This window comes from Marmota monax, unplaced genomic scaffold, assembly GCF_021218885.2.
Source record: "Marmota monax isolate L192 unplaced genomic scaffold, Marmota_monax_Labrador192_F-V1.1 WCK01_AAM20220418_F8-fsc00111, whole genome shotgun sequence".
Classification (NCBI taxonomy): Eukaryota; Metazoa; Chordata; class Mammalia; order Rodentia; family Sciuridae; genus Marmota; species Marmota monax.
This window is the reverse complement of record NW_026695067.1, coordinates 1,276,843-1,292,311: the sequence shown is the minus strand read 5'-3', so window position 1 is coordinate 1,292,311 and position 15,469 is coordinate 1,276,843. Positions and strand designations below refer to the sequence as shown.

The 15,469-nt window shown below is 35.7% G+C and overlaps 1 protein-coding gene and 1 pseudogene across 7 annotated transcripts in view; one reads left to right on the top strand and one right to left on the bottom strand.

The window, feature by feature from the left end:
- Window positions 1-1,495: 1,495 nt before the first annotated feature.
- Window positions 1,496-15,469, bottom strand: part of Hykk (hydroxylysine kinase) — a 31,035-nt gene continuing 17,061 nt past the window's right edge. For all 7 annotated transcript variants that reach the window (XM_058573744.1, XM_058573748.1, XM_058573743.1 and 4 more), the window contains 2 exons: window positions 11,700-11,883; window positions 1,496-3,494 (listed from right to left, as the gene is read on the bottom strand). In XM_058573744.1, coding sequence (XP_058429727.1) covers window positions 3,034-3,494; window positions 11,700-11,883 — 645 coding nt within the window. In that variant the 3' untranslated portion in view covers window positions 1,496-3,033. The remainder of the gene's footprint in view (window positions 3,495-11,699; window positions 11,884-15,469) is intronic.
- LOC124081648 (proline-rich nuclear receptor coactivator 2-like) lies at window positions 3,986-6,373 on the top strand (annotated as a pseudogene).

Sequence of the window (15,469 nt, the reverse complement as noted above, 5' to 3'; positions counted from 1 at the left end):
TCATCTCTATTTTTCTAACATGGTGGGGGGGTGAGCCAAGGCAAAGTGGTAAAGGGAACATCCAGACAGGTGCTCCAAAAGCACCCTCAAGTGTCACAATTTATGGCACCTCTGACAGTGCCTGCATGCCATCTTAGTTCAGGCTGCAGAATTCAGCAAATACTGAGTGAGAGGGAGGATTTCTTAGGTCAGAAGAAGGGGTCAGTTGAAATTAAAGTGCATAAGAATGAATTTGACAAGTTTCAGTGACAGAGTAGTTCAGTATGGCCTGAATGGAGGAGACAATATAGGAAATAAAGGACGAAAGACATTTGAGGGAAGACGTTTGAGGATCACAAGTTTGAGGCCAGCTTATAAAGTCCCTCCAATGTCAGAGTCTTTTTTTTTTTTTTTTGAGAGAGAAAGAGAATTTTTTAATATTTATTTTTTAGTTTTCAGTGGACACAACATCTTTATTTTATTTTTATGTGGTGCTGAGGATCGAACCCAGGGCCCCGCGCATGCCAGGCGAGCGCGCTACCACTTGAGCCACATCCCCAGCCCAATGTCAGAGTCTTAAAAAAAAAAAAAAAAAATTTTCCCCCTTCTCAGAAACAGGAGGAAAGGATAAATGTTTCAGGATGATGAGTGCTTAAGATATCCCATCCCACACATTTCTTTCACAATGCCATTGATAGTTCCCATTGAGAGGGTCCATGTCACCCATCTGGGAAGCAGGATGAGCCTGTGACAATAATGGAAGTGATATCATTTGACATGAGAGTAGTTAAAAAGTAACATAATTTATTTTTTTCTTTGGGGAGGGTTCTTATTAGAACCCAGACTCTATGCCATGAAGAAGCAAAGACCATCTGGAGAGGCATTTGGCCAACTGCACATGAGGTGCCAGCATTACTAGCCACATAGGTAATCATTCCTCCAGAATCACAGTCCCTAGTGATTGAGTTTCTCACAAGCATTAACGCTCTCCCAGCCTAAGCCCCAGACATCAGGGAGCAGAAGCAAGCTATCCCAAGGTTCATCTGAATTCATGCCCCCACAGAAACAATAAGATAATAAAATTATCATTGTTTGAAGTCACTAAGTTTTTAGTTGAATTGTTACACAGCAATATGTGTAACCAGAATTCTTATCTGGCATTAAAGTAAAGGATGTAAGCTGGGAAACTAATGATAAAAAAACCAGACTATAAAGCTGCTGCAGTCATCCTTTCTAGGATAAAAGTCTGAATAGAAAAAGACATGCAAAAGCAAAGAATGTTCCAGACATTTGGCATTGATTTCTAAATCCCAAACTGGATTTTCTCTTTGGTTGAAAAGATGAGGGCCTAGGACTTGTAGAAATGTGTACATTCTTGCAGTTCATTCAATACATATTTACTGGGGGTCTGCTAGGGAATGGCATGGTGCTAGGTTCTAAAGATGATATGAACTAAATTTTATTCAATTTATGCCACTGTATTAAGATTCTCTAGAGAAACAGAACCAACAGGACAGACAGATCTGAGGGAATTTATTATGGAAAGTTACATGGGAACTTATTATTTTAAGACAGAGGCCAAGAAATCCCACCATACGCCATGTGCAAGCTGGAGAATCAGGAAAGCCAGTGGTATAATTCAGTGTGAGTCCAATGGCCTGAGAACCAGGGGAGTTGATGATATAACTTTCAGTTTGAAAATGGGGGCGGGGCGTGGGGGGGCGTGGGGGGGTGGTATAAGTCCTGGAGTCTGAAGGCGAAGAACTTGGAGTGTATATGTCCATGGGCAAGAAAAGATGGATATTCCAGCTCCAGATGAGAGACTGAATTCATCTTGCCTCTGCCTTTTTGTTCTATATGGGCCCCAAAATGATTAGATGATGCTTACCCACATTGGTGAGAAGAGATCTTCCCTTTTCAGTCCACTGATTCAACTGTCAATCTCTTCCAGAAATACCCTCTCAGACACACCCCAAATTAATGCTGTCTGGGTATCCCTTAACCCAGTCAAACTGATACTTAAAATTAACCATCACAGCCAATGAAGAATGTATAAACTACATGGAATTGATTGATTAGAGATAAGCTAGAACAAACCCCAAATAGTAAATTATCAACATAATGCAGCATTATTTAAATACTGAAATAGTGGTCAGCAATATTTTCATTAGGAATTCAGTGAAAGAATGTTAGTAAGAGCAATCAAGAGGAAAATCTGCAGGATTTTGTTATATAACAGGATGAACACAGGTCTAGGAGCAAAATCAAAGTTTCAGTCTATTTTTCTGGTCCCCAGCTTCTTCAGTGGTCAGATTAGATAAAAACCACAATCCCTTAAGTTTGAGAAGCGTACGTGCTTTCATGTGAATGATCTCATTTGTTCCTCTTAACACATGTGGGGGAAGGTAGAGGTAGGGGCTGAGGTGGAGAGACCAGAGAGAAGGGAAAAAGTAGAGTATGCTATATTGAATCCTGTAGTGATTAGGAACATAGGCTATATCAGAAAGACCTGATGTAAGCTGTGGGTCTCTTTGACTAAATTAATTCAACTTTTTAAACCCTTATTTCCTTATCTGGAAACAGGAATTCATCATAACAATATTTCCTTCATGGATTAGTTATGAAGATTAAATGATAAAGTGCATGTAAAATACTTAGTGCTCATTAAATATTGGCTTATATTATATCTTGTTAAAAAATTAATAAGGTAGGGCCGAGTGCAGTGGTACACACCTGTAATCTGAGCTACTTGAGAGGCTGAGGCAGGAGGATCACAAGTTTGAGGCCAGCTTCAGAAACTTAACAAGACTCTCTCTTAAAAAATATAAAGGGCTGGAGATACAGCTCAGTGGTAGAGTGCCCCTGGGTTTAATTTCTGGTATCTTTTCTTTGTCTCTGTCTCTGTCTCTGTCTCTCTCTGTCTCTCTCTCTCTCTCTCTCTCTCTCTCTCACACACACACACACACACACACACACTACAAATGCACATAGTTAAAAGTGAACTGATCCGTTCCATCAATTAATTAACAGATCAATTCATTTTTAATTATGTAGTCACAAAGAGATCCCAGATTCATAGGACTTGGCAGTTTCAAACCAGATTTCTTCTACTGCTTTCTGGCCCATGTCAAACATTTGCTGTAAATGTTTCCACCCAGTTTTTGCAGTAATCATGAGATACTCTTTATTCTCTGGGTGTAGTTGGCAAGAGTATGTAGCCATGACAAGTGACTGACAAAATCGACTACATACAAGTAAAAACAAAGCACTCCTCTCTACAGCTGTCAGTGGGATTATACTTTCAAACCCTGCAAGAACGTGACCTCCTACTTGTATAGGATTCTTGCTTTCAATCATCATGTACATGATGGTGATTGCCACTTCAAACACATAGTAGCCATAGCTCATGTCTCCAAAGTCTAAAATCCCAGATACTTGATATACAGCATCTCCAAAGGCTGACTTGCTGGACTCTACTAAAATGTTATGGTCGTTAAGATCGCCATGATTGATACCTGAAAGTAGAAAAATCATGTAAAAACAGTTATTTAATATCCCAATTCATTCTCTTTCCATTTCTTTTTCTTAGGCAAGGCTATTCAAACAATTTGAAGAGCAGTCAGGGATAAAGGGTCAAACCCAATTTTATTGAAATAAAATAATTTTCTCTGAAAAGGACAAATGCATGTAATTTTGTGCTGTCTGCATTTGCTTCTCATCTATACAAAACCAGAAGATGGAGAATGCAGTCATTGCTAATATTTGATTTTGACTGCTAGAAGAGTAAATCGAAAAAGAGTACTACTCAAAGCCAGAAAGGTTTAAAAAGAATATAAACATTTTCAAATTACTGTAGAAGGCAAGGAGTTCTAGAATGGACCAAAGAAACCTTTATTTACATCTGGGGTTTCAAAACATTTTTTGTTTTTTATGAGGACAAGGCATTCCTGATTTCCCATTTTTTGATTACTGGAATAGATGCTGGTATTTTTAAGTACCTCTTAACATGGAGTCTGTGGCCAGTGCTAGCCTACAAAATGTTACTATAACATGAGATAAGAACCGAAACAGAGTATTTAGAAAGTTTTATAGTAATTTGGACTGGGGTTGTGGCTCAGTAGTAGAGTACTTGCCTAGACTGTGTGAGGTACTGGGTTTGATTCTCAGCACCGTATATAAATGAATAAAATAAAGGTACATCAACAACTAAAAAATATATTTTAAAAAATTTTATAGTATTTGACATTTAAGAGTATGATCAGTGGCCTTATCTCATTGAACAGAGTGTAGATCAATTTAAGTTTTATCTAACAGGGATAGTTGGATATTGCCTGAGCTGTCAACTAATCATTCACAGTAGGACCATGTAATACACAATGGGTTGGGGGAAAGAACCCTCAAACTTGTTGTTTACCATGTACAGTTTGAGAAGTACTGATTTAAGCCACTGACTAAGGATTAAGATAAGATTAGGGTGTCCATGAGCAGTGAACCACTGAGAAACAAACTTTATAAAGAAAATGCTAATTTCTTCTATATGATTCAGGATTGTCTAAATCATGCTTAAATTATGAGGCACAGTGACTGGTACACAGAACCAATGAACATTACTATAAATCACAGACGTTAAACCACACATTTCTGAAATTTGTATCATATAATTGTCTCAAAATATATAAAGCAAAATTTGACAGAAATACAAGCAAAGAATAGACAATCCACAGTCATAGTGGGATATTTTAAATATACTTTACTTAGTAATTGATAAAACAAGTAGATAAAAAAATAGTAAGAGGTATAGAAAATTTAAACATGATTAACATATTTGACCTTCTGGGCATAGATATAGCTCCATATTCAACTACTACAGAATATACTTTCTTTTCAAGCACATGTGATCTATTGATAAAAGTTTACCAAATACCATATTATAAAGATTTAAATCTGCATCATAAAGTAAATTTCAAAGGACTGAAATCAGATAGCAGGGCTCTGTTCAATATGGTAGCCACTAACAAATATGTAGTCATTTAAATTTATTAAAATTAAATAAAATTGAGCTGGGGATGTGGCTCAGTAGTAGAGTGTCTGCCTGCCATGTACAAGGTCATGGATTTGATCCCCAGGACAAAAACAAACAAACAAGCAAACAAACAACAAAAGATGAAACTGAAAACTCATTTCCTTAGTTGTAGTAGCCACATTTCAAGTACTCACTTGCCACACATAATGCTTATTGTATTGGACAACAGATACAGAACAATTCTTTCACTGACTAGAATCCTACTGGACAACATTTATAGAGTATGTTCTCTAACTACAATGAAGGGACAGCAGAAATCAATAGTAAAAAGATAAAGGTTTCGGAAAAAAAAGTTTAGGTGGACACAGTGGTGTATGTCTGTAATTCCAGCAACTCGGGAGGCTGAGGCAGGAGAATCACAGTTCAAGGTCAGCCTCAACAACTTAGTGAGACCCTTAGCAACTTAGCAAGACCATCTCTCAAAATAAAAAACAAAAAGGACTAAACTGGGGTGACAGCCCCTGGATTCAACCCCCAGTATTAAAAAAAAGTTTCTCATATTCTGGGAAAAAGAATTTATAGATTCAGGTGAAAAGAAGAAATTATAAGGTGAATTACAAAATATTTTAAAGTAAATGAAAATGAAAAACTATGTATCAGTACTGGGGGTGTGCAGCCTGTAAGAGATTGATAGCTACATTCTCTAACATAAAGTGCTTTGAACAACACCTAATTAGGAATGAGAGTTCAAACTCGAAGTTGCTAGGACTTTTCTCAAATTTCTGTGCTGATGTAGGCCTCAGTTCCTAGGCTGAACTCAGCAGACTGGCCCATGAAAATTTCTATACTGAAACAGAGGAAAGGATCTATCAAAAACTAAACCTCTATTATCCTGGGCTTGGCAGCAAGAAGAGGATAGTAGGGGAAATTCTGCAATCTGAAAAGAAAATTGAAAGGTGACAATATGGAAGGAGGTGTAACATTCCAGCTCCTAAATCTAGAAATAGTAATAAGAACCCAAAACAACTTAATAGAAGACCAAGGATCAGAATTCCCAGAAGAAGACTGTTCATAAGAAAAAAAAAATGAGACCATTATAACTCATCAGCAGCTGCATAGTAGGCCATGCAAAATGGTGGAAAGAACAAAAATTTTCCAAAGAATCCAAATTGGAATGGTACATTATTAAGTCCCAGCTTGCTTTTTAAGTTTCAAGATAACCAAAATGATGCTGGAGCCAAATTTAGTGAGCTACCATCACCCAATGTTTTTCCCAAACCACCAAGACACTGGGTTCCTGTTAACTTTAATCCTTCAAACAGAGAAATAATGACATCTCAACTTAAAACTGTACTTAAAGGCCAGGCATAAGATAACATACATGTTAAAACTTAGTTTTGTTTACAAATAGTTGTCAGTTGGTCTGTAACAAATTACAAATTTACTAGGGAATTAATCTATTTGTATGAAACTGCTATTAATATAAGACTATTAATCAGACTGCATCTCATTTGTTTTATGTATTGTGTGTACTCTAATATAATAGTAGTTATCAGTAAAACTTAAAATAACTAAATAATTGTACCTGATAGTAAGTATTCTCAATTGAATAACTTTTAAGTGAAAACCATTCAAGTTAAAGTTTGGGGGATGGTAAAGAAGTTAACTTTTTCTATTGTTTACTTGGGAAAATATAATAATTTAAGATTCATGGATCAGTAGATTTGCTTAGTGAACCAGACAGAGTAAGCATCTAGCTGAACCAAGGATTGAAAACTAGGTGGATATTTGAAGGTTTAATGACCTAGAAAGCCAAACTACTAAAGGGCCAACAACTTAATGCACTGCCAAAAGAAAACATGAATTTTTCTTAATAGCTGTATTTTTAAAAAATATTTTTTCAATGTTGATGGAGCTTTATTTTTATTTTATTCATTTATATGTGGTGCTGAGAATTGAACCCAGTGCCTCACACTTGCTAGGAAGTGCTCTACTACTGAGCCACAAGCCCAACCCAATAGCTGTATTTTTTAAACAGCACAGTGGTGAATGTGTAAAGAATACTTGGAGCTTATTCAAATGAGGCACAGTATACACCAATAGCCCTGTTTCTTAAACACAGTAGATAGGTGTCTGCTAACAGATGCATCAAAACTATTTCTTATAGAAATAGTGTTGAAGCTTTCAAAATACATTTTTGTATTATAATACTGCATAATCTATTTGAACAGTATTTGGCCTCATATTCTTTGCAAAGCTTAAAATTGGGAGTTGTGTTATGTGGAAATTCTAAGTATATAGGGAAGAAGAGCCATGTAATAAATACACTTACTGTGTCATATGTAAAGTTTATTTTGGCCTTTTTCCTACAAAATGGAGGATGTTAGTATGATTTTGCTGAATGTAAGATCATGCACTGTTTTTTATACTCTGGCCTAATTTTAAAATCCAGAATTGTTTTTAAAGTTTGCCTTTATGCTAAAGTGCCATGTATATATGTGATAATTGATTTGGTCATAAACTATATTACCCAATGTAATAAATTTTGTTCTGTAACTAAAAAGGTTTAAGCTGCTAAAATATTTCCTGTTTTTATGTAAAATGCAATACAGGATTCTCTACTCTCCAGCCTATAAAACCAAAGATTCACTTTGGCTTTCACCAATTCTTTTTTTTTTTTAAATATTTATTTTTTAGTTGTAGTTGGACACAACACCTTAATTTCACTTGTTTATTTTTGTACGTGGTGCTGAGGATCGAACCCAGGGTCTCGCACATGCGAGGTGAGCGTTCTACTGCTGAGCTACAACCCCAGCCCTCACCAATTCTTATAACCCATAAAATACAAAAAGTGTTTGGTGCCAGTGGTCTTGGGTTTTTTTGGTCATGAGTAAGTACAACCCCAGGGACCACTAACGCAAAAGGCATAATCTCTTGCATAATATCTCTTACCTTTACCAACCTTAAGAGAAAATGCTAAATATAACAGTTAACTTAATAGCAAGTTAGAAAAAAGTGTGTGGGCCAATTAAAAAAACTCTGATTGTTAATGCCCTATTTTCTAATTTGGCACCTTTTAAAAATATACATATATTTTTAGTTGTAGATGGACACAATACCTTTTTTTGTTGTTTATTTATTTTTATGTAGTACTTAGGATTGAGCCCAGTGCCTCACACATGCTAGACAAGTGCTCTACCACTGAGCAATAACCCCAGCCTTTTGGCATCTTTTTTGATGTTTATAAGCAGAATAGCTAAGTTGTATTTCTCCAAATGAACTCAGATGAAATATTGCCCAAATCAGATGTTTAATATACCAAAGACAAAGCTTATGCAGTATTTATTGTATATGGTAAAAATCTGAAAATAAAATTCAAACTAAACCCCCCCCCCCAAAAAAAAAAAAAAAAGATTAAGAATGGCATATACCCAAATAAGCTATTGAAAAAGTAGGGGCTTTAGCAATAATATCAGAACAATTGATCTTTACAATATGAAACAAACTAAAGCAATTATAAGAAACAAAATGAGGAGGATATTTTCCCTCTACTAGACCAGAAAAATAGCCTAACAAAAATACACTTCCACATTTTGTTCTTTAAAACAATAGGATTAGCTGGGCAAAGTGTGTTTGTAATCCCAGCTACCTGGAAGGCTAGGGCAAGAGGATCTCAAATTCCAGGCCAACCTGGACAATTTAGTGAGACCTTGTTTTAAAAGAAAAAAGGGCTAGGACATACCTCAGTGATAGAAGCCTTGCTTAGCATGCATGAGGTCCTGGGTTCAATCCCTGATACCACAATCAGTCACACACACACATCTCACTATATTGTCACACCCCTAATGAGCTAAATTTTCATGTTAAGGAGTTAAAAAAAAAAGCAAAATAGGCCAAGAGAAAGAAGAAAATACTAATTTTAAAATATAATAAAGAGGGTCTTCAGAAAAACTAAAAATAGATAAATCTTTATTAAGATTGATCAGGAAAACACGAGACAGGAATCTAATAATCATTACTGAGAATAAAAAGATATCACAAAAGATTTGGCAGACTTTAAAAATAAATAATAAAACAATAAAATGATATAAAAATAAATTATGGCAATAAGTATATTAATTTGGATGAACAAATTACTAGGAAAATATAACTCCCTAAATCTGACAAAATAAGTAAAATATAAATAAAAATAGTACTATAAATAGTAAAGAAATTAAATAATTTATTTAAAAATTTCCCCTATAGGAAATCCAATATCAAATGGCTTCATCATAAAATTACTTTCAAATGTTAAAAAAGAAAAACAAAATCCCGTCTTCCAATCTCTGAGAGGACAGAAAAACTAACTCATGTTATGAGGCTAACATAAAACCAAAAAGGGACACTTTGAGAGGAAAACTATAGGTAAATTTTACTTGTGTACCTGGATGTGAAAATCATAAATAAAATGTTTTCAAACCGAATAAGATGATAAAAAAAATGTATATCATGTCCAAGTTAGGTTTACACCAGGAATGCAATGTTGATTTAACATTAGAAATAACCAGTACAATTTTACCATATCAGAGAAAAATAATGACCATCTCAATGGATGTATAAAAATTTTTAATAAAATTCAACATGTATTCATGATATAAATTCTTTTTATTTTATTTTTTAATTTGAGACAAAGTCTCACTATATTGTCAACTGATCTTGAACTCAACTAATCTTTCCACCTCAGCCTCCTGAGTAGCTAGGACTACAGGCATATGCCACCATAACTGGCTCATACGCATGATACAAATTCTTAGTAAACCAGGAATAGAGGGGACTTCTTTAATCTTGTGAAGGCTATCAACAAAATAACTTATAATAATCCCCACAGGTAACAGAGAAAAACACAAAGGTGCCCAGTAAGGTAAAGCAAAGCAAAGAAATAAAAGAATTGGTTGTTTTTTTTTTTTAATAAAAGTATAATTATTTATAGATGATACATACAAAGAAACTTGAGAAGCATTTTGAAATAAACATTTGAACTTAAGTTGCTGAGATTAGTCTTGAACTTGCAATCCTCCTGCCTTAGCCTCCTAGGTTGCTCAGATTACAGGTGTAAATTTAAAAGAATAAAAAAAAATGAATATTACAAAGTGCTGTTTCTATATACTAGCAACAAACAGAAAGTGAAATTTGGGATAACATTTAAATTAGTATTTTAAAAAATCAAGTACCTAGTAATAAATCAAGAAAAGAAGTATAAGACCTCTCTGGAGAAATTTATAAACTTTAATATCTATCTATTTATCTGTCTATATCTTAAATTCTAATCCATGAACACAGTCTATCTTTTTTTAAAAAAAAAAAATTCAGTTGTAGACGGGCACAACACCTTTATTTTGTTTATTTAAGGTACTGTGGATCAAACCCAGTACCTCACACATGCAAGGCAAGCGCTCCACCACTGAGCCACAACCCCAGCCCATAGTCTATCTTTATTTAAGTAGAGAGACAGATAGACTATGTTCACAGATTATAATACCAGTCTTATAAAAAATAATATACACTATAATGTCCATTTTCTCCAAATTTATCCAGAGACTAAATCCAAAATCTCAACAGATTTTTTTAAAAAAACATGACATGCTAATTCTAATTGATATGAAATGTAAAGGACCAAAAATAGTTAAGACTCTTATAGGAGAACAAGAATGTGGGAAGAGGGCTAAGGTTGTAGCTCAGTGATAGAGTGCTTGCCTAGCATGTGTGAGGCACTGCGTTCAATCCTCAGCACCACATAAAAGTAAATAAATAAAATAAAGGTATTATGTCCATGTACAACTAAAAAAAAATGCCCATTCAAAAAAAAATGTGGGAAGATATACATACTCTAACCAGATATGAAAACCTAAAAAGTTAGATGAACGTGATCAAGGAATGGGGAAGGAGGGAGGGAGGGAGAAAGTGCTGGGGAGTGATATTGGCCAAATTATATTGTTACATTGTGTGCATGTTTAAATAAAGTGTAAATAATATTATAATAATATGCATAAATATTCATTAAATTAATACTTAAATATAATTATTAATATAAAAAAGAAATAAGGTAAAAGTATTATCACTATATGAATCACTACATAAAGCAAAAAATTTAAAAAGCCAGGAAGATATAGGAATTTCAAACTACTGGCATCATGCAGAAAATGATCAGTGCCATACACATACCTAGAAAAATTACATTCATTCAAAATATGAGGCAGGGTTCTAGTTCATGGAAAAAAAAAGTTAAACAAATTAAGATAGGTTGGGGGCTGGGGTTGTGGCTCAGTGGTAGAGCACTTACCTTGCATGTGTGAGGTGCTGGGTTCAATTCTCAGCACTTCATATAAATAAATGAACAAAATAAAGGTCCATCAACATCTAAAAAAATTTTTTTAAAAAATTAAGATAGTTTGATCTTTAGGCACAATGGCACATGCCTGTAACTAGCTACTCGGGAGACTGAGTTGAGAGATTCACAAGTTCAAGAAGAGGTCAAAGCCTGCTTAGGCAACACAGCAAGACCCTGTCTCAAAATTTAAAAGGGATGGGTATGTAGTTCAGTGGTAGAGCATGTGCCTAACATGCATGAGGCCCTGTATTTGATCCCTGTCACCTCAAAAAATAAATCTGACAATATAAATACTGAGAAAAATATGTACTTGATTGGGGAAATACTCACATTCTCGAAAATGACTTAATTTGGTCATTACTTCTTTCTTGAACAGCTGAATGACCTGCTCAACAATCTCCCGATTTCGATTCTGGCCCAAGGCATCCACATATTTCTCCAGAAGAGGAATGTTTTTCAGATTCCAGATGAAGTTCTCCCGATGAAGATTACTTAACTTTGGGTGATGGAATTTCTAAATCAAAAGTAAGAAACAGCCTCTTGATAGAGCAACCACTACTGAGAGCTCCACTATGCAAGAGGACTACACCATTGTATTCTCTCATGGTCTTTGACCTGCTTATTGACATTAATCCACAAAATTCATATTCATACAAAATCTCAAAGTTTTGGGAGCACATTTCTATCTCACTTGATCCTCACCACTGTGTGAAGATAGATATTCACATTGGAGACAGCTCTCAACTCTATTTTCACCCACATGAGCTGACCCTGGTCCCTTGTTACCACTCTTGATTTCATCTTTCACTACTTTTATTCACTGGACTCCAACCACACTGGCCTAATTGCTGCTCAGGGAACCTCACAGCCTTTGCATTTGCTGCTTCCTCTTCCTGGGATGCCTTCTTCACATATCCACATCATTAGTATTATCATTCCTACGGGATGTTTACTCAGAAAACACCTTCTCTTCTTGACCCCTCCATTTAAAATTTCAACCATCTCTCCAATATTCTGTAGCCTTCTTCTATGGAACATCTCCTACGGGAGGCACTTTTGGCCCTTATTCAGATGGCTCTGACTGTGTTCTTCCTTTTGCTGAATTAAAATCTGATTCTCCAATACTGTCCATGCTACTGGTTCCAACTGCAATCTCTGGGGCCATTTGCAACAGGATTAGTTCTTCTTCCACAAAACTGTCCTCCAGATCTTTGAAAATAGCATCCCTGCCCCTTTGGAGTCTTCTCTTTTACAGATCAAACCTATCTGGATCCTTCAACTATTTCTCATAGGATATGGTTTTACCATCTGGTGTGTTAAATGCTACTTTGCATCACAAAAGCACTCTACAGAGTAAGCACTGAAAACACTATTGTGAGTTGTTTCATCTGAGGAGTGGGATTATAATTAGGAATGGAGATGATGGGAGAGAGGATAAATATTCATGTTATGTTATTCAGTACTATTTGATATTTTGCCATGCACCTACATTACTTTTATTTATTTTATTTTTTGGTTATCAGGGATTGAACTCTGGGGCACTCAACCACTGAGCCACATTCCCAGCCCTATTTTGTATTTTATTTAGAGACAGGGTCTCACTCCTGTGTGCCACCGCACCTAGCTGTTACTTTTATTTTTAAATAAAATAAAATATAACACTTTTGAGTTTCCAGTGGAGCACCACTTTACTCAGAGAAGGCTTGGAGTCAGCTTCTACAGTGGTGGCACTATTGTCCCAGGCATCCACAGGAGAGCCTCTCAGTTCTGATATTATAAAGTAGTGCAGGGGCTGGGGTTGTGGCTCAGTGGTACATTGCTTGTGTAGCACGTGTGAGGCACTACGTTCGATTTTCAACACCATATGAAAAAATAAATTAAATGAAGTAGTGCAAAGAACACCGGGCTTGAGTCAGACAGACACAGGTTTCAACAGGCTCTACCACTTAGATATTGAATATCAGTTTTCTTTCTTTTTTTAAAAAATTTTTTTAGGTGTAGATGGACTCAATATAATGCCTTTATTTTTATGTGGTGATAAGGATCGAACCAGGATCCCACTCGAGCTAGGTGAGCACTCTACCGCTGAGCCACAATCCCAGCCCTGAATCTCAGTTTTCTTAACAATAAAATCAAGATATCTGTCATTTGTGAACTAAGATAAGAAATAAAGACCTAATACATATAGGTGCTCAATAAATGTTTGTTGAATATGAATTTTGCATCTGAGCTGGCCTGTCTTTCCTCTGTTCCTTGTACAGCAACCTGAATTCCTGACAGTTTAATCAGAATTCTATTAGTCTATCTCCTCCCCTTCATTAGTTTCCTTACTCTCTCCCCTTACCTCAGCTCCCATTTGGTCCCTTGACTTATAAATGCTTCAGTTCTGATTCCTGTAATCTGCAGAGCTCCTTTCTACTCTGGATCCTGTGGGTCTGCCCAGCTGCTAGAAGCTTCAATGGCTCGCCCATATCCCTAGCAGAGTAGTCACAGCCTCTGCCACACCTACTGGACTGAACCACTGCACCTGTGCAGTATTATTTTTCACTGACACTGTAGTTCCTAGTACTTATAGGAAAACTGAGAATTTACCACCTGCAAATGCATGGGGAGAGGCTGGTGAGGGGATGAGCAATGGGAATAAAGTATCATAAAATGAACAGCAATACCAAGCAAAGAATGCTTTTCTTCATTCCCTCTAAAGTTTCCCTGTTCCATATAAGACAACTTAAAATTTTTAAGTTGCACAACAGTGTAGTAGGTGGCTGACTGCACAGCAGAACTCATGTCAGCAATGAGATATGGTGCTGTCTGCCTCTGAAAACTGTATTAGTCATTTTACGATTCAGCAGAGAAAGTTGAAACTTCAGTAGCAAAGGCATATAAATGAAGCCCACCAACAGGGTAAAAAGATCGATGCTAAAGGAGTCTGTGTAATCCTTCTTGAACTACCAATGACATTCTTTACAGAAGTAGAAAAATCAATCCTAAAACTTGTATCGAACCACACACACACAAAAAAAATTCAAGTAGCCAAAGGAATTTTGGGAGAAAAAAAATCAAAGTTGAAGGCCTCCCACTTCCTCATTTAAAGTTATATTACAAAGTTACAATAATCAAAATAGTATGACACTGGCATACAAGCAGAAAGACCAGTGGAAGAGAATAAAAACCTAAAAATAAATCCAAGGATATATGGCTAACTAATTTTCAACACCAAAAAAGATATAATAGGGAAAGGATAGTCTCTTCAAAAAATGGTGCTGGGAAAATTAGACATCTACATGCAAAATAACGGAATTGGGCCCATATATCATATACAGAAATCAATTAAAATGAAAATATATATGTAAATGTCAGACCTGAACCCATAAAGTTCCTGGAAGAAAACAGGGGAAAAATTCCTTGTCAACAGCCTTGACAATGACTTCTTAGATATTATACCCAAAACTCAAACTACAAAAGTAGAAATAAATATATGGGATTATATCAAATTTAAAACTTTCTACACAGGAAAGAAAAAGATAACAAGCTGAAAAGGCAACTTACAGTTTGGGAAAAAAATATTTGCAAACCATGTGTCAGATAAGGGGTTAATATTAAAGATTTATAAAATACTCCTACAACTCATAGCAAGAAAACATATAACCATTTTTTTTTTAATGGGCAAAGGACTCAAATAGATATTTATTCAAACATGACATAAAAATGGTCAACAGGTACATGAAAAGGTGCTCACCATCACTAATCCTCAGGGAAATGCAAATCAAACCACTGTGAAACATTTCCTCCACCTGTTAGGATAGCTATTATCAAAAACAATGGATTTCACTCTTACTTAATAGATTCTGACACTGTGGGAAGAAAAAAAAAAGAAGAGAAAACAAGTATTGGGAAGCTGTGGAGAAAAGGGAGCCCTTGCATACTGCTGGTAGGAATGTAGATTGATGCAGCTGTGAAAACAGGTTCCTAAAGAAATTAAAAACAGAACTTCCCTATGAGCCAGCAATCCCTCTCCTGGGTATATGCTCAAAGGAAATAAGACCACCATCTTGTGAGGACACCTATGCTTCCATGTTCATTGTACTGTATTTAGGATT